This window comes from Phyllostomus hastatus, unplaced genomic scaffold (genome assembly GCF_019186645.2).
Source record: "Phyllostomus hastatus isolate PE091 unplaced genomic scaffold, TTU_PhHast_1.1 phas_contig_283, whole genome shotgun sequence".
NCBI classification, from domain to species: domain Eukaryota; kingdom Metazoa; phylum Chordata; class Mammalia; order Chiroptera; family Phyllostomidae; genus Phyllostomus; species Phyllostomus hastatus.
In genome coordinates, this window is record NW_025333833.1 from 4,344,543 (window position 1) to 4,363,796 (window position 19,254).

The window sequence follows — 19,254 nt, forward strand, 5'->3', positions numbered from 1 at the left end:
GGCAAGAACAGTATGGGAAATGTAGAAGCTAAAGAGCTTATGACACACGGACATGAACTAAAGGGGGGGAATGTGGGTGGGAGAGGGGAGAGGGAATGTGCAGGGTGGAGGGGAATGAAGGGGGGAAAATGGGACAACTGTAATAGCATAATCAATAAAATATATTTAAAAATTATGTGTATACACCATGTGTATGTTGTATAAAATATATATTGCATAGATTTAATTTTTAGAATTAGCTAAAAGTTATTTGAGTGGATCCTGTGAATGAGGTAGGAGTGCAGCAGGAAGGATATTCTGTTCCTGAAAATGACGTGTGACCGTAGAACACTGAGTGTTATTTTGGGGGGTGAGGTCCTTCATTTTCAAAGGAGGAGCTGCATGATACTGTGTGAGATGCAGTATCTCTGCAGTCAGCCAGTCCTTTCTCAAAATGACCCTGAAGGAAAATGCTCATTTAGATACAAGAGCTCTGATCCGTTCAGAAACAGTTCTAACTTCTTTGACAGAGAGCCACGCCCAGAAGGGGCTGTGGAAAAAGTGTGGCGGCCAGAGAGCGGGAGGTGGCCTTCGTTACTCGGCACCGAAACAGCACCCAGGTGATCTGTGACGCAGTTGGGAGCTGGGGTGCCCGACCAGGCTCCCCTCCCGCCTTTAGCCCACCCTCCAGGGAGCAGGTGGTCCCGCTGCCCAAACTTCGCTTCTGTTTTCCCCCTCGCAGTTTCCTCTCGCTCTTCGTTTGACCTGGAGTAACTTGCGAGAACAGGGCGTTGAGCGGGTCTGTGTGTGCCAGGTTCCTCTCGGTTTCGTGTTGTTGCAGGACTAACAGTGGCAGTGGGGAGAAAAGGAGGAAAGCAGTTAGCTAGGGAACTGAGTTCAGGGTGGTTCCTTGGAGTCGGTGGGAGGGACTGAGTTGAACCGCCTCCAGGAGCACAGAGGTGGCATGCATGGCTGGAGTGCTCACGAACTTCTGTTTTATGTAACGATTACACGCTCTCTGTCTAACGCATGGCCGCATCGTCTCCCACATTAGGACGCCCGGGCTGGAGCTTCCGCAGCTCTCGCGTTCCCTGCAGCCTGTAGCGGAGTGACAGAGGTGCCCATCGAAGCCCGCCCCCCCGGGTCACCTCTTCTCTGACGCCTTCCATGACCCTCTCCAGAAGGAGCTGTTACTCCCGGATTTCCATCTCCTATTCTTTGACACAAACCCTGTGTCTCACTGTGCTCAGGCTGTCGTAACAAAATGCCATACATGGGGTGGCTTAGTACAAGAGAAATTTATTTTCCCAAAATTCTGGAGGCTGGGATGTCCAAGGTCCAGGTGCTGGTTGATTCAGTCCCCCCATGAGGACTCTCTTCCTCTCTTAGAGATGGCTGCCTTTCTATTGGGTTGGAAGGAAGGAAGGAAGGAAGGAAGGAAGGGAGGGAGGAAGGGAGGGAGGGAGGGAGGGAGAGAGGGAGGAAAGAAGGAAAAAAAAGAAAAATAGAAAGATAGGGCCCTGGTGTCTCCACTTGTAGGGACACTAATCCTATTGGATTAGGGCTCCACCCTTATGACCCCATTTAATCTTGATTACTTCTCTGCTCCAACTACAGCCACACTGAGGGTTGGGGCTTCAATCAATGAGAAGTTTGAGGAGACGCCGTTCGGTCCATAGTCCCCTCGGAATACTTACTACGTGTGCTGCAATAATTTGTTTATGTGGGTTTCCAGCAGACTGCAGTTTTCAGGGCCAAGCACTGTGCTTGGGCACTGAGAATCCTCAAGATTGATCTCTTGTCCTGAAGGAGCTTGTCATTAGCTGTACCAGTTTTTTATGGCTGCTGTGACCAATGACCACAGCTTAGTGGTTTAAAATAGCACCAATTTATGATCTTACAGCTCCTCAGATTAGAAGTCCAGCAGCGATCTCACCGGGCTAAAATCTCGGTGTTGGCAGGCTGTGGTCCTTCTGGAGGCTCTAGGGCAGAGTCTGTTTCTTTGTCTTTTCCAGCATCTGGAAGCTGCCTGCACCCCTTGGCTTGTGGCCTCTCTTTCTCCATCTTTACAGCCAGCAAAGTGGACCTCTGTGACCACGTCTTAGTCACATCTCCCTCTGACATGGCAGGAAAGGCTCTTAAGGAGCATGTGGGGAAACTGAGCCCATGCAGATAGTCCAGCATAAGCTCCCCATCCCAAGGCCCCTGATTCAACCACACCTGGAACGCCCCATCTGCCCTGCCAGGTAACGTTTTCCCAGGTTCTGGGGATTGCAATGGGGACATCTGCTAGGGGGAGCGTTATTCTGCCTACCAAGTTCGTGGAGAAGAGAGACATGTAGGTTGGAGACAATGCCATGTGTCAAGTGCAGTCATGAGGATCTGCTCTGGGGGCCTCTTCAGGGAAGCAGAGGAGAGGGTGCAGCAAGTGGTAGTTCCAAACAAGGCCCTGGCAGCCAAGATGGAGAGGAGAAGGTGAGTGCCTGGGGTGGGGGGATGGGCATGATTTGGGAACTGACTTGTGGTCACGGATGAAGCAGAGAGAGAAAAGGAATTAGATTGACATCCAGATTGTAGATTGGGACTGGGGGAGGGGCTCTTGCTGAGGTAGGGAGCACACTGGAGGGTATATTTATTGGGATTCTTTGGTTGCAAGCAAAAATGCAAATTGAACTAGGTGAGGCAAGGAGGGGGATTGTAGTCAGCTTTTGAAGGGAAGCCGGCTCGGGGGACTGTTGGCGGTGTTGTAGCGGAGCGTCAGAAATGCACCGGAAAGAGGACCCAGGTTCGTTCCATCAGGATTGCTCTCTGCTTCCCCCCTGCTCCTCTCTGTCCTTCCATTTTCTCTTTCCTCGAAGACCAGCATCTTTCGCATCTCCTCCTTGTCGGTGAGAACGTTACCAACCGCAGTTTCAAGATTTTATAGCCCAGATTTTACATGTACCATAGTTCAGTCACTCAGACAAAGACAAATCCCTCTCCTTGCCTCTTCTGCTCCCTCTCACATTTATAGTCCTTGGAAAGGGCTCTCTCTAATCGCTGCAACTTGGGTCAGGTGTCCCCTGATGTGTGAGGCTGTGGCCAGGGCACAATTAGGCACCCTTCCTGCCCTGCTATCGTCATGATGCTCTGGCCACAGCCATGTGGTGGATGGAGGAAGGACTCTCAGAAAAGGCATGCTGGGCTGGCTTGCCAACACGGGCCCACTTCAGTAGAGGTGAGGATATGTTCAATTTAATTTGTTTTTCTCTCTCACTTAAAAAAGTTGAGGTCTAATTTACAATGGAATGCACAGATGGTATGCGTCGAATTCGATGAGTTCTAGCAAATGTATCCTCACACCCAGATCATGATATAGAAGGTTTCCATTGCCTCCACAAATGTGTCCCATGCCTCTTGCAGTCAATCTGCACCCCTCAAAGGCCACTGCTGTTCTGATCGCCATCACCGCAGAATAGTTTTGCCTGGTCTAGAGCTTTGTATATGGAGTCACACGGTATGTGCTTTGGCGTCTTTCAGTCAGCACAATGCATCTGAGACACACTGTCATTGCTGCATCAGAAGTTCACGCCTCCTTGTTGCTGAGATTGTTTCACTGCGCTGTAGACATCCCATGCTTGTTTATGCATTCGCTTTTTGATGGACATTGGGATTCTTAGTTTTTTAGTTATTATGGATTTTTTTTATACAAGTCTTTTTAGGACTGGAGGGAAATTTATAGCATTAAAAGCTGAGGCTGAAAAGGCTGAGTTACGTTTTGAATAAGTTAAGGCAGAGGGACTTGAGGGACCTTTAGGAAGTGAGGTCAGGGCCCAGAGGAGGCCAGTCTGAGGCACAGGAGGGAGAGGCGGGCCAGCCGTGCAGCCACGAATTTGCTACATTTAACTGAATGGGTCGAGAGGACACGGTCATGGTTGTTGACGAACCGTATAGAGGCGGGTAGGTATGGAGGAGAAATGGCGTGAGGACTCTCAAAGGACAGATGAGTTTGGTAGGTTGGAGAGGGAGAGTGGTGAGGGGGCAAGCACCACGGACTCCACCTTAGCTCAGGCCGGCAGGCAGGGAGGACGGAGTCATCAAAATCGAATAACTGGTTAGAGTTAGACTACGCCGGGCCTGACTTGGATGCCAGAGCGCAGAACTTAGACTCCAACAGACTGGCCACTCCTGGAAGAGCCGGGTTCTGGAGCGGGGCGTGAGAACGTGAGATTTCCTTTTGGGACTTGTACCCTGGGGACCGGGCACTGGAGGCCGCCGCCGCCGCCGCCGCTGCTGCTGCTGCTGCTGCTGCTGCTGCTGCTGCTGCTGCTAACAGTGCTGAGTGGCTACCGGAGGCAGAGCGTTCCCCTGACTCCCAGTGTAGCTGCTGGAAGGGAGCAGAGTCGCCTGGGTGCGGACCCGGGCCTGAAACTTTGCCTCTGAGCCTCGGCCGCAGGAGACGGAGGCGGTGGCATCTGGCCGCAGCTGGGAGGCAGTGCGTGCGCAGGGGGCGCAGGGCGCCTGTCTGGGAGCCCGGGGTCGGCGGGGCAGCCGCGGGGCGGGGTCGGCGCCAGGCCCCGCCCCGCCCGCCCGCGCAGGCGCGCTGTGGGCTGTTAGCTGTCAGGAGCCCAGCTGGGGCCAGCGGGCGGTGGATCCCGCGGCGGCGCTGGACTGGGCTGGCTGAGCCCCGCGGCGGCCTGCGGGCGGCGCGGGCAGGATGGGGAACCGGGAGATGGAGGAGCTGATCCCCCTGGTGAACCGTCTGCAGGACGCCTTCTCAGCGCTGGGGCAGAGCTGCCTGCTGGAGCTGCCGCAAATCGCGGTGGTGGGCGGCCAGAGCGCCGGCAAGAGCTCGGTGCTGGAGAACTTCGTGGGCAGGTGAGCGCGGGCACGGGGGGCGGCGACCTGCGCTGGCCCTTGGAGCCCGACGGGGGCCCGGGGCTGCTGCCGGCCGGGTCGGGGGCAGAGCGGCGGAGGGCTGGGGCGCGGGCGGGGTCCTCCGCTGCGGGCATCCTCTGCCCCCCCCGCGCCGCGGGGTGGCCCTCCTGTCTGCCTTTCATCCTGCGATACAAAGCCATTTCCTCCGCGTCCTCCGGCCGGGAGTCGGGGAGGGGTCCGCCCCGGGATCCACTTCCCCAGCCAGGCACGCCAGCCGCGGGCGGCCAGATGCGCAGCGCGCGCGGGCACGTCCCAGTGCCTTGTCCTCTGTGTTCCCGGCTCCCCATCCCTCCGATTCCTGCCGGCCTCCCCGAGGGGCTCGCGGGGCTGTGGGGTTTCTTCCCCTGCTCCCCCGCGGAGATGCCCCGCTGTTCTCAGCTGTGTCTGCTGTTCGAGACAGTCGTCGCCTGCCCCTGGCGGAGGGGGGGGGGCGGGGGGCGGGGGGGCGGGGTGCGAGGAGAAAGACCTCGTTTGTTGTGGTGAGGCTTTATACCCAGCGGTGCTTCCCCACCACTCTCCTCCCCGCGAGTCCGGAATACAAGGTGGTGTGTTCGCGCGCGCGCCTCTTCACGGCCCCGGGCGCACGCCGGAGAAACCGAGGCTCGGACTCGGAGCCCGCGGGCGCCCGGGACCTGGGCTGTCCAGGTGCCGTGTCATCCCGGCGTCATCTCCGACCTGACCGGCGTCTTCCTCTCTCCCTCGCCCTCCCCCTGCGCCCCCTCCCCCGGCCACATCTTCCCATTCCCCGAGCTCTGGTTTGCCCCGCGAGTCTTCAAGAGAACGGGCTGCATCTCAGTTGGAGCTAGGGGTTTCTCCGTGACTCGCGTTAACGCAGAAGCAGCTAAATAATTTATTTTTGAATGGGGAATCAGCATTTCTTCCACCGAGCCGTTCAGGAGGGGTGAAGTTACCTTAAGGGGCCTGGTCTGAGGAGCTCAGACGTCGGCTGAGACGAGCCCGTCTGGAAGCGTCAGGAAAGCTGAAGTCTGTTTCCAGGTACCAGGAGACAGCCCGGGAGTGGGCTGGGGGGCGGGCGCGGGGGCGACCCAGAGGTTGTGCTTTAGTCGTTATTCGGCTGGTTAGTGGTTTGGGGTTCAGAAGGATCCTGACCTGTTTGTTTTTTTTTTTGGCTAGTGTTTGGCGATGATTTAGATACTCCCACACCTCCTTTGGGAATGTTAGTATCCACCAAGTGCATTTGCTGTTCTCTCAGACGATGCTCTCTCTCAGACGTCACTCTGTTTCGTCGCCCCTCCCCCACATGAGCGCAAAAGCCAGGAAACCTAATAAGACACTAAAACTGCGACAGTTGGCTGGCATTGTTGAGTGAGCCGTTTAATCACTTCGCCTTGGTGAGATCGATTATTTAAGTGATGAGACGAGTGACGACGGTAAAGCATTGTGCCCACGTCATCATATGATGACGTGCTGGAGGAATATGCATTTCACACACGTACACACGACAGGCACATACTCGAAGGTTTCTACTGTCTTTGATTTACTGCTGATGAAATTCACCAAATGGAAAGCGGTGCCCACAGGAAGACTGATGTTCGATGACAATGTGTTTTTGGGGTTTCAAACTCCAGAGCGTTTAACATGATACCTTAATAGTCCTTTAACTACTTCTGATTTTTGAACGAATACTTAAAGACTAAAATTGTAATTCAAATTCAGTTATACATTTTTATGCTTCGTTCATGCAGCTAATTGGATGAGCCTATATTCTAAATACATTGTTGGTGGCAAGAGCTTTTGAAGCTAATGTCAGTTTTATGTACGTGTCTTAATTCTCTTCCTGAGGTTTTCACAGCCTAGTGCACTTCTTGAGGCCATAATAAAATTGTACAGACTTCCCCTCATAAGCTGTATACTGTTGAAATGAGAATTTTAAAAAAGAGATATGGAAGAATAAAATACTTTAGTTGGAACATTTTTTCATAGTAGAATGAAAAATAGGGACATTATACATATTCTTCAAGTCAGAGCACTTACCAGATACATTAGTAATGTTATACTTTTTAAAGTTTTACCAATAATTAATCACTGTCAGAAGGGCAAATCAAAGAAAAGGATGAACAAAGAGGGGAAAACTCATTTAATAAATATATAAAGGGTTGATTATCTGTGGAGATGACACCTGCTTGGCAGAGCCTATATATTAGCAGAGAATTTAATTAAAAAGGTCATTTGATTTTAATAAGGGTTTCGGTCATTGAATTATTGAGGAATCTAATTTCTAATTATAAACCAACCTTAGAGGAAAAAGGAGTTCTCTCCTTTAATAGGAGATTCATCTTAGGCAGAAAAACCTACCCCATTCCATCGTACCCTTTCATCTTTTTATTATCCAGAAGTTTTGCAATAATTATGAGGGATTTTTTTTTGAGGATAAAACTTCCTTTCTCCCATGTTCTTAAGACTGACCCATGTGCAGTGAGTGAATGTAGTCATAACACAGGACGACTCTGCTCGTGTACATGAATAGTGCTTGCTCATGGTCTGCACATGTTCTCTTCAAAATAAGGATGCATTTTCTCCTCAATATTTGACAATCCATGTTTACTGGACTGGCCGTATCTTCTCCTCTTGGGTAGAGTTTGTTTATATTGATGTTTTTGGACACCGCTGAATGAGTTTGGATGTGAATGTGTTTACTTCATTTCGCTGTAGCTATAAAATCCAATTTCGGGGTGACGCGTTTGAGACTGTCATGAATAAAATGAGTCATGAATGAGCTACTTGTTTGTGATTCTCTTGCTGCAGTGATGAATTTACATATTAATGTGATATAGCGTGAGTAACCAGATTGTTCTTTTGGTTCTTCCGACGAGATGTGTGCTGGCAGTGAGAGGCAGCCTAATGTCTAAAGAACAGGGGCCGAGACTCATGGGCTGGATATAGGGGCTCACTTGCAGGCTTGGGGTCCGCCCTTCGGTCCCGTTTGTGTATGGAGAAATTGAAGTTATTCAACTACCTTTACATTCAATTGTTTTTGTTTTTTTTTTACAGTACGGCGAGACGATGGTGATGATGACAGTTGACATTTTTTGAGTGTTTGCTCTGTCACCATCAGGTCCCATCCTAGGTGCTTTTGCTTGGATAATCTTATATAATCCTTCTAAAACCCCAGAGAGGAAGGTACTCTTATGAGTTCCATTTTACAGAAGAGGCCATTGGGATTCAGAGAGTTTGAGGAGCCTGCTAAAGGCTAATTTAACATAAAAATGCTGGGGTTCAGCTGGAGGTGTCTGGGCTCTGTACCTGCGTTCTCAGACCTGTGGGCATCTCGCCTCTGTCTTATGGAGACTCGCCAACACCTCTGACAAATGCTTTTCACTTCTTTCTGTAATCACATTTCAATAAATAAGCTGCTACATTAGTAATTGTATTCATATTTATTTATGTACGTCTACCTTGCTTTCTCATTTCACAGAGGATTTGAAGCAACCCCTTAGACAAAAGCAACATTAGTTAGAAGATGGAATATTTCTTTCCTATACTAGACATCCTTGAAAGGAGCTCTAGAATGTAATTGGGTTGTTTATTTATCTGTGTTTGAATACATAAAACTTGTTTATAGAGGTGTTAAGTGAAAACTGTACTAGTTGCTAATGTGCAAATGCTTTTTAATGATATACTTGTTAGAAACATTTGTTCTTCAATGCTAATTGTATAGACAGAGGATTCCACATTATATTGCTCTCTGCTGAGTGGTGAATAGACTTTCAATTTGGCACAAAGAGAATAGGTTTTGCAATTATTGGGGACCAAATAAAAGACTTTTAACAAAGATTTTATTTATTTATTTTTAGAGAGGGGAAGGAAGGGAGAAAGAGAGGGAGAAAAACATCAGTGTGTGTTTGCCTCTCACACGCCTCCAACTGGGGACCTGGCCTACAACCCAGGGATGTGCTCTGACTGGGAATCGAACCAGTGACCCTTTGGTTCACAGTCCAGCACTCAATCTACTGAGACATACCAGCCAGGGCTAAAAGATTTTTTAAAAGACCATGTTGAAGGGAGTTCATTTCAATGTGGAAATGTCAAATAATGTATATTTGTTTAGTTTTGCAGTTTGTAAAGATGGATTTGTTGATTATCAAATTAAAGTTGTTTTGTGGGAGAACTTTAAAAGTGAGCCATTTGATGCTGTTGATGAATGGACATGACCAGATAATTTTTTAAAAATCCAAAAGTCAGTTATATGGCTTAGGTAGACACTAATCCACCCTTAAATCCTTTGATTTCAAGAAAATATTTAAAAATTGAAGACTTAAGTGAGAGTTCTCCAATTGTAAATGAGATTAGGCACAGAAGCATTAATATTAGTAAAACTTCTTAATTCAGAAATAGGTTTATGTTGAGGGAAAAGATTTTTTAAAATATCAAAGCATCTGAATTAGTGGATATTTTTCAACAAATGGCTTCCAAGCATTAGTGCTACTCGGTAAATGGGTGCTACCAATTAAAATGGGATAATTGTTGAAAACCATGCTTCATGGTTCTCAAGACTCTATTTAAATAAAGTATTGGGAACATGAACTTTTTAAAAAAAGATTTTATTTATTTAGTTTTAAACAGAGAGGAAGGGAGAGAGTAAGAGTGAGAGAGACATCAATGTGTGGTTGCCTCTCATGTGCCCCCTACTGGGGACTTGGCCAGCAACCCAGGCATGTGCCCTGACTGGGAATCGAACCTGCAACTCTTTGGTTCACAGGCCCTTGCTCAATCTACTGAGCCACACCAGCCAGGGCAAGGGAACATGAACTTCTAAAATCCAACAATAAATTGCTGAAACCTGAAATTACAAAGATATTTTTGCTGAATTAGCATTACATCATGTACTTTTAGGTTATCACAAATATGTGGTTGGATTTAATGATCACAATCAACTTAATTTTTTAAATTAATATCTGAGAAGCAATACAATTAGATAAACTGCCCTTGGTAGGCTGTCTCTGTATTAGAATTCCCTGTCGTAAATAGATATTTAAAGGGCGGACTTGGTTCCCTTCTGTAAGAATGACGCTGGGCAGGGCCGTTCAGGACTCCGGAGGAATGGAAACTTAGTAGTCAGCTGTGCTGGAGGGTAGGCTATTGGGTTCTCTTCCCACGGAATACACAGTTCATATATTAGGTGGGTTTTTTTTTTTTAGGTAGTACCTTTTGTTAGCGCTAATAAGCAGAGTTAAACTGTGGTGTTTATTATTATGTTTTATTTAATTTAAGAGAGAACTATAGGCAGTTAAGAGAAATAGATGATTTTTTTCCTTTCTCACCAGAGGCGAGTCAAGAGAGCCCCAGGCTAATGTCCTGTATAGAATGCTGAGCTCTACGTCTGCTTTGCAATTTCTCACCTCCTCCACATGAATTTAAAAACTCGAATGGATGACATTATACTAAACACATTTCTATAAAGTGGGAGGAAGCGGGGGGCGGGGGTCAGCATCTGCTTAGCCTCACTGGGCGGCAGGCACGGACACCATTCCCCGCTCCCCATGCCTTCCTCACCTCACCTGTTTTCACCTCCTCATGTCTGTAGGGCAGGAAACTCCAGGTTAGAGGGACAAGTGATTTGGGAAGGATCGTGGCTAGTGAATGAGCATCCTGCGGTTTAGCCTTGGACATGACTTCTATCGGAACTGTTGAGAAACACGGGCAGTAAAGTCAGTGAGCACACATTTACTGAGTTCGAAGTATACTGGCTGAGAACGTGGCAGGAAACAGGAATGTGTAGAAGCCGGCAGATGTGTAAAAAAAGAACCGACAGCCTAAGGTGTGAGACTGCAATTTTCAAATGAGTTCGTGAAACGAAGGCAGCTGGGTAGAACTCAAAAGAGCAGGGACACAAGAATTCACACCCTGTCCATTTATTTTTACAAGAAAAGCAAACAACCCTGAAAAACTGAGGTTCTGAAATTGCGTTGGGATGTGAGTGGAAAGTAGACAATGAGTGAGTTTCCAGTGTCGTTTGGCAGCCGGTATCGTTTTAGCCCAAGGCTGCGTGTACTGAAGTATCAGTGTCAAAGCAGGGAGGTGGTGATCTGTGTCTCGGCGTCTGACTTGACAAGAAGGCATTGAATTTAGACTGTCACTTTATCACAGAGAGAGATACAGTGTGTTGGAGAGAGCCCAAGAGAAGAGGAGCAGGAAAGAAAAGAGGCTGGAGAGATTAAAAATATAACTGGGTGTAGCGACGGCTAATTGAGGGCGGGATGGATTGGACTCGCAGCTCTGCAAGGACCTCCCAGCACTGAAACTCACGGGAGGTGGGATTCTGCTGTCTTTTTAAAGGATAAGGCGTTTAGTTAAAGAAGTGGAATAAGCCGAAGACAAGTGTCAGGGAGAATGTTCAAAAGTCAGATCTGAGATGGAATGTATTGTTTAGAAAGAGAAAAGGGTGAAGGCGGAGGGTCGACATTCAGTGATTTGCGTTTCTTGAGTTAATCACTGTTCCAACAAATCAGAGGGTTTATCAATACCATGCTGGTGATTTTTTTTTGGGTCATAGGTAGCTTAGCTTTTATTTTACCAATAGGCGTTTCACTAGGTTCTGTAAGACACTTTCTCCTCGATCTTTGCCAACCTCCTGGAGCTGCATTAGGAGACAGAGAGACCCGGGGATTTGCCCAAGGTAGGAGACAGAACCAAGGGCTGAGTTGGGAACTCGAACTCGGCGTTCAGAACAGGGGGGCGGGGTCAGCTCGTCCTCTTCTTCTCTTCCTCCTCTGATCGCGTGAAAGCGCCTCCCGCACACCCTGGCTCGGCTGCCTCCTTTTCACGTTCCCTTCCATCGACCAACCTTCCCTCCTCCTCCATCCCCCCTCCGTTACTTTTCTTGATAGCAGACCAGCAGTGACGTTCTGTTTGTTCTCCCGTGTGCACTAGTGGGAGGAGACAGGGAGCAAGATTTTTCTCAGGCTTACACCAGGTCCTTTGTGTGAGATAATAAACCACAGTAACTTGTGACTTTTAGGGAACAGGGGGGCCTGGGGAAAGACTAAATGAGAGGAGAGATGTCGTTAATATTTTCGCACCACCTGGGCATACCTAGAAAGGTGTGTTGGGATGGTCACAGCTAGGCCTTGCTTAAACCAAGGAGAACGCTTTGAAAAGTTGTATATAGATAAATGATATGCACGGAAAGGTTACTATTTAACGAAATGGGTGGACTTTGGGTAAAATAAGACATATATTTGGGTAGCAAAATCTCACCCTTCAGGTTGTCTGTTTCGTATCTTTACTTTTTTTGTGCTTGTATTCTTCGAGGGAGGCCTGTAGAAATTTTAACATTTCATCTCAGCAGGCATGAATATTGTGTTAAGTCCTTGATGTCAATTGTTAACAAAGGCAAGATGGTTATTGAGGTACAGGATGATGTATTTAATTGTATGAATGACATGGGGTTGCTTTTGGCCTTGTGTTTCCCTAACCAACCGTCCTGCTGAGAGGGCTCTGTTTCCAGGAGCTGAAAGTGTGCCTCGGGGCTCCCTCGTGACAGAGTCTGATTTCCACTTCCCACTAGTTCAAGGTCAGGACGTGCCCACGAGTAACACTTACATACCTATCAGGAGTGGGTAGCAATTCTGAAGGGCCTCATTGTCTAACGTTTCTGTGGCTGGGAATTGAATAATCCATTTAAATAAGTAGTTTGATGGGTGACTAATCTTCTTTATGTTATCTTTTTTCTCGGATCCCGAAAAGGCCCGTAGTTGAAAAGGAGCCATCATACCCTTTGTGACAAAGTGCGTGCCTGGCTGAGTGGCGTCTCAGGCCCGCCCCCGACTCTTGCTGGTAGTCTCATCTGCAGCATAGAGATAATGACCCAGACTCACACTTCCAGAGTGTGAGGGAGTGCTCAGCGAAGTGCTGTAATGTGCAGGGCCCATGGTGTACATTCAATAAGCGACGGCTGCACTATTGTCATTTATAAGAAAAACGCGTATTGGGTTGTCAGCCCAGGTTCCTGCTCCGGGCTCCTCAAACCCCTGGGCTTTCCTGAGTGTTAACAGCGTGAAGGTGTTCTTTGTTGTAACAAGGAGGTGACTTTCGGATGTCCCCAGGCCTGCTAAGGATGGGGTGGATCCCCCGAGGAACTAACCAGGGGATTAGAGAGGGTTAGAAGGATGGGATTTGCAGTCCCCTCACCCCCCCACCCCCCCACGTCTGGGGAGGGGAGAGGGGCTGAGATCAGTTTCAGTGACCAAAGGCCGATGACTTAATCAATCATGCCTCAGAATGCAGCCTCCTTTAAGGCCCAAAAGGATGGGGTTCCAAGGCCTGTGAACCTGTGGAGATTTGGGGACAGGGACAGGGCACGGAAACTCTGTGCCCCTCCCGCTCCCGTCCTGTGAGCCTCCGCCATCTGGCTGTTTCCGAGTTGTATCTTTCACGACAAATCTGAACTCTAGTAAGTACGATGTTTCTCCGAGTTCTGTGAGCCGCTCGAACATGCTGATCGAACACGAGGAGGGGCGGCGTTGGGACCTCCAGTCTGCTGTCTGTGCAGCAGAAGCGCCGCTCAGGACCTGGGCTTGGGAATGGAATCTGAAACGTGTGTGTGTGTGTGGGGGGGGGCAGTCTTGTGGGACCGAGCCCGTCACCTGCAGAATCTGACCCTCACCCCAGGCGCCTCAGAACTGAGGGGAAGTGGGGGACACGCTGCTGCTGTCTGAGGGTTCCCGGGATGTGTGGGCAACCCCTTCCAACGCACCAGGAGGAGGTTGGGTCCAGAAGCTCTCAGGTGCCTTTGGGAGTCCAGAGTGCTTTGGTCAATCAACGGGGAAGCGCACATCTCTAGAGGGAGGAAGGAATTTGTGAGCGGGGTGGGATTTGAAATGATCCTTACTCAGGAGTAAGGATCGGAGACGTGGAGGGGAGGCCGGGATCACAGATGGCTGCCCGCTCTGCCGCCTGGTGACTCGGGGTGGGCGGCACCCCGCTGCTGGGCCCTGGAAGGTCTCTGATGGAGCCACGTTCGTTTTGGGGCTCCCGAGGCCGACTGCACGTTCTTTAATCGTATTCTCCAGTTTCTTGTTCAATTGCGTTTTAGGTACTTAATATTTATTGAGGCTTTTTTTTTAAGGTTTTATTTATTTATTTTTAGAGAGGGAAGGGGTGGAGAAAGAGAGAGAGAAACATCAATGTGCGGTTGCTGGGGATCATGGCCTGCAACCCAGACATGTGCCCTGACTGGGAATCGAACCTGCGATTATTGAGTTTTCACTCATTAAATCGTCGACCCGACTTAAGATGGGTTGGTACTGGGAATGAAGACCCTGCCTTTCAGTAACAGATTTGTTTTTTTATGAACGAATTCTCCCACGTGCCTCCATCTTTGAGTTATTCCTTCAAAGCAAAGATATGGAGATTGAAGTGTGATTTCCCTGAGGAACTTGTCAAAACCAGAGTTGCTGGGCTCTGCTCCTGGAGACTGACGCGGTGGTCGTGGAGTTGAGCCATGGTTTCTCAAAAGCTCTCCCGGTGCTTCCGATCAGCAGCCAGGTCTGGGAACTGCCGATGGCCACTTCCACGGTCCCCGTGACTTCCGCAGCTGTGGAAACACGTTTCCCTTTCCCCTCAGGACACTGGAAAATCCCTTGTGAGGTCACTGGTGACCTCCAAACAACTTAATTTGCTTCCTAAGTATTTCTGAAATGGATGGCTTATGCTGAACTCCTCCAGCCAGGGACCGAGTGCAAGCTGTTGTCCTTCCTCCTCCGGACGGAAGACGTAGATGCGATGTCTTCCCCTCTGCGACCCTTCAGTCTGCCTTCCGTACAGCTGTGGCAGGATGGATACGCAGCGAAAACGAAATGGTGTCACTGTCTCAGTGAGAACTTTCCCTGATGCCGCCCTCCAGCACAAAATCTAAGCTCCTGGGCGCGGCACGAAGGCCCCGCGTGGGCCAGCCGCTGGGTCATCCGATGTGCTGGAGTTCAGCTCCGTGTGATACCCTGCGCACAGCCAGCGTGGCTTTCGACATGTCTTTGCCTTCGCCCGTAGGCCCCTTCATAGGAGTAATGTTATGCTCTTTCACCAGGCTAACCCTTGTTGTTTTTAATCCAGCTCGCTTCTCCTCCTGAAACCCTCCACTGCCTTCCGCTCTCTCATCCCTCCCGGTCCCTTGTTCCTCTTCCTGGCACCCACGACTCTGAGCAGCTCTTTGGTAGTGTGCCTATCATGTTGTGTTAAATTGTCTCATCTACTGCTACCACTAAACTGTGAGCTTCTTGAGGGCAGAGTCGGTTTACTGGTTCATCCTCACTGGTAGCACACAGTAACTCCTAGATAAACGTCGAATGCATGAGTCAGCACGTGTAATGGAGAGGGTTCAGCCCGCGTCGCACCTGGTTTATCCGCGGCCTACGATGCTGTTTGTTGAGTCCTCACTGTGTGCCAGACGCCGTTTTGAGCAGCAAAAAGGCGTTCACAAGTGAGCAGGCCCACTCCCTGTCCGTGTGGGCTTTGCAGTCCTGTGGAAGGACAATAATAAGCAGATACTAAATGTATACTTGCAAGGGAGTGAGGATGCCGTCACAGAAATGATCAGGGCATGGTGACCAAGCATGATAGAGGGGGACATGTGTATAGGCGAGTCAGGGAAGCTGGTCTCTGATGAGGTGCCAGAGCAGCCGAGGGACAGGGGCCTGCCGTGGGTGGAGCTGGGTGAAGCGTTCTGTGCAGAAGGAGCAGCGCACACTGAGAATGCTACTGGGTGTCAAACCACAGCTGCGTGTTGCAGGAACTGAAGTCTGTGTCACAAGAGCCCGTGGGGCGGGGGAGAAAATACGGCAAAGGAGGGTAGCCGGAGAGTCCGGGCAGGTTTTGTCAAAAACAGTTTCAGCGTTTGTGCAGTGTGCACCAGTAAGCAGCCGAAGGAAGGATTTCAATCAGGGAGTGACGTGATGTGATTTACATCTTTAAAAAAAAATCGCTGGGGGTCGGCACTGTCTCAGCCGGGAGTCATCACCCCCGGTGGCTCTGTGGCTCTGTGGCTAATGATCCCGAGAAGCTGATTTCCAATTTTACGTACTTTTAATTACTCCTAAACCTAAATGTAAAAACATAATGGATTCAGTTATTTGGAGCTTTTAAGACACCGTGGTAGGAGCCCAGCTGGAGAGAGTGGAGAAGGCCATGGGGAGTGAGTGGGTGAGGACAGCGTGTAGCTGGAAGAGGGTCTGGGGCTGAGGGCGGGCACTGCCTCACGGGAGACGTGGGGGCGTTTTTGTTTCCAGTGGGAGTGACCCGGGATGACACAGGGAAGAGAGGGGCCGTGAGGACATGCAGTGGGGTGAGGCCCAGAGGTCCTGGGGGTGCAAGGCCTCTTACCAGAGGGGGCGGGGTGCCTCCTTCGCTGTCCCCGAAGGCCAGCGGGGCTGGCACAGACGCGGCGGGCGCCGGGGACGACAGGGAGGACAGGGCAGTCCCGATCTGACCAGGGGGTGGAGAGGGGGGACAGAAAGGAGGAGGAGAAGGCGAGTGGAGAATATCCGAGGAAGTGGGAATGTGAGCTCGTAGGGAAGTATATTCCAAACGTATGTGAAATGGCCCTTCTTAAAGCCAAAAACAGCTACGTGGAGTTTCTCAAACGCACGTTCTATCAGATTACTCTACTGCTGACCTGCCCAGTTACGCGGCTTCTTAGCGCGGCCTGATGCTGATTCCTCCACGATCGGCCGTCCGCCTCCCGGCCCTTTCTCTCCTCTGACCCTCGCCCTTCCCGTGGTGCTCGGCCCCGCCGAGCTCCTCAGCTCCTAGAAGGTGTCCAGCCCTCCCACGTCCCCAGGGCTTAGCACGTGCTCCCCTCCACCTGCCCAGCCAGACTCACGTTTCAAGACGCAGCTCCCTCCGCTTCTCGGAAGCCGCCCCTCAGCCCGCAGGCGGGGGGACTCGCCCACCCGTGGGCTGGGAGCTGCGCTGCACTCTGAGCCCCTGAACACAGGGTTCTCGGGAGAAGGAGAGCCGTGTGGACCAAAAGCCAGGGGCTTTGAACGTATGTGGTCTTCGGAGTTTGTTTTGTCACGTGCAGAATGGAGATGATATACGCCATCTCAATTTAGACTTTTTATACAAAGTCTAAACAGGGGCTTTTAAGTGTCTAGGACACAGACTCCTCAGTAAGTACCGGTTGAAGACTAGACCTTCAGCAGAGACTTAGAGGTAGCCCACCACGCCGGAGAGCTCCTCTCCACGGCAAGGATCCCCAGGACGCCTGCTCGGTGTGAGATGCTGCGTGTCCTGGGCCTGCTTCCTAAGACCAATGAGGAGGACCTAGAACGAAAGACCGTTTTTCCCGAAGGTAATGTGTGTCCAGAATGGCTTGTCGCCTTCCCCTGGTTGGGGCCCGTGGGTGGGCAGTGCAGGGATACGTTTGGTGTAGAAGGAAAGCATGTATATTCGCGGCTCTACCTTGAATACTTCCCAGTAAGGTCTCCCGGTGGCTGGGCATGCAGGGGCGTGGCAGTGAGGGGGACAAGGCCTGGTGACCGGTTAAAAGGAGCTAACAGCTAACGATTCGGCTTGCCAGGGGAGAGGACAGACTCCCGGTTGTCCGTCGAACAGACTGGACTTGTGGAAGCGCAGCCTGTTGAATGGAGGCCCCTGAGCTTGGGGCTTTCCTATGAGACCGAAACCAGGACACACACAAAGAGATCATAGTTTATATTCATTATACATGTATGTATATGTACACACACAACAAGCACCCCTATTTGGGATGGAATATAACATTTACTGTTGAATTATCATCGGGTGGCCTGTTTTATCCAGTAGCGTTTCTCTTTAAAAAATGGTACATAAATGATGTATTTGTAAACCATGTTCTTAAGGCTTTGTACTATTATACTAGAGATGCTTTAATTTTCAGATTTTGCTTGCCAAAAGTTTATAACTCTTGCTTGAAAATGTTTTTCTTATTATGCAGCTTACAGTTTTAATTTAGAGAGAATTTTTTTGCTAAGTTATTTTAGAATTAAGTTAATCATTTTTTTATATCTGCCTTTTAAAACATAGGCATTTAAAATCTAGGAGGTTTTGTTAGTTGGAGAGAGACATTCCTCTGTAATTCATAAGAAGTTAGGTATCATCCCTGCAAATAAAGCCATTTTTGAATATAAATTTATTGACATCTGCTTTCCCGCAAAAGGTTTGAAGTAGCTTTCTTCAAGCCATATTCATTCATTCGTTCGTTCGTTAAATTTGGCTGAAGGAGGCTGGTATCCTGCTAATTAACTAGTTAGTTATCCTGCTAATTAACCTTCAACTATTTGTATAGCATGTACAAAGAATCGCTCATTCACTTTTTAACGAGTGATTTTGGAGGTATTGGACACATAAAATGAAACAATGAAGTAAAAGTGAAGAGGCAGGATGAAGACAAAGAAGTAGCTAAGGTGAGACCTAGACGTGGTCAGTAGAAGATTCCCAAATGTGAAGGTTATCCTGAGAGTGGACTCGAACCTATGCACCATGGTGGTTGGGGGGGAAGTGAAGTATGATTCGTTATCAGAAAGAAGGAGAAAAAAAAACCCTCTTTATGCTGTTTCCTCTAGAGCCGAGTCAAAAACAACTTCTCCCATGTGTTAGCAGCCACTAATAGCTTCCTTCCTCTGGATTTCACGGATTACCAGGGTTCAGCTAGGCAGGTGACGCGGGGATCTCAAGCCTGGATCCCGTTCCCACGTTTTCATATGCGTGCAGAGATTTTGACGTAAGTGATCAGGCGTGTGCTAACAGATTCGTCCTCTTGCCCAGGCAGCTCACTTCCTGTGTGTAGGGATGGGCTTGGCTGTTCTCATCATCAAGAGACATTGACACCTGTCTGTCTGTGTCCATCTCCTCTCCCCGCACCTGCTCAGTTCCGTGCGTTCTGCCTCGGTGGCGTCGGGCCTCTCCGTGGCGCTTTTCCGCTTCTGCAGCCGTGGGGCCGGCTCAGAACTTACCCTCCCCCCTTGTCTGTCCGTTGCAGTCGCTTCTTGCAGAGCCTCGGCTCTCCTCCCCGGGGTCAGCCCCCGCCTCAGTCGTCTGAAGTGCTCTCGCCAGAGCTCTCTTAAGGCGCCACTCTAACCGTCGCCACTCCCTGTCCGTACACAGTTATAACCCCAGCGTCCTGACGTCGTGTTTAACGTTTTCCGGGACCTGGACACCAGCTCAGCTACTTTCCAGCGTCTCCTCTGTTCCTCTCTCTCCCACTCAGGGGCACCACTTCCCAGAACCCCTTGTGCCTTCTCCCCGCCGCCCCCCGCCCCCAGCCATCACCTTACCGCTTCCTCCATCTCCGGGACTTTGGCTCTTCTCTTCCTCTCGTTTTATCTCAGTTCGTTAGAGCTTTACGGAGTGCTTGCTGTATGC

At 49.8% G+C, this 19,254-nt stretch overlaps 1 protein-coding gene across 6 annotated transcripts in view; it reads left to right on the forward strand.

Annotated features, from left to right (window-relative positions):
• The first annotated feature begins 4,601 nt into the window (after positions 1 to 4,601).
• The window catches only part of DNM3 (dynamin 3), a 369,444-nt gene continuing 354,791 nt past the window's right edge, over positions 4,602 to 19,254 (forward strand). For all 6 annotated transcript variants that reach the window (XM_045838502.1, XM_045838503.1, XM_045838504.1 and 3 more), the window contains exon 1: positions 4,602 to 4,836. In XM_045838502.1, the coding sequence (XP_045694458.1) occupies positions 4,676 to 4,836 (161 nt within the window). In that variant the 5' untranslated portion in view covers positions 4,602 to 4,675. The remainder of the gene's footprint in view (positions 4,837 to 19,254) is intronic.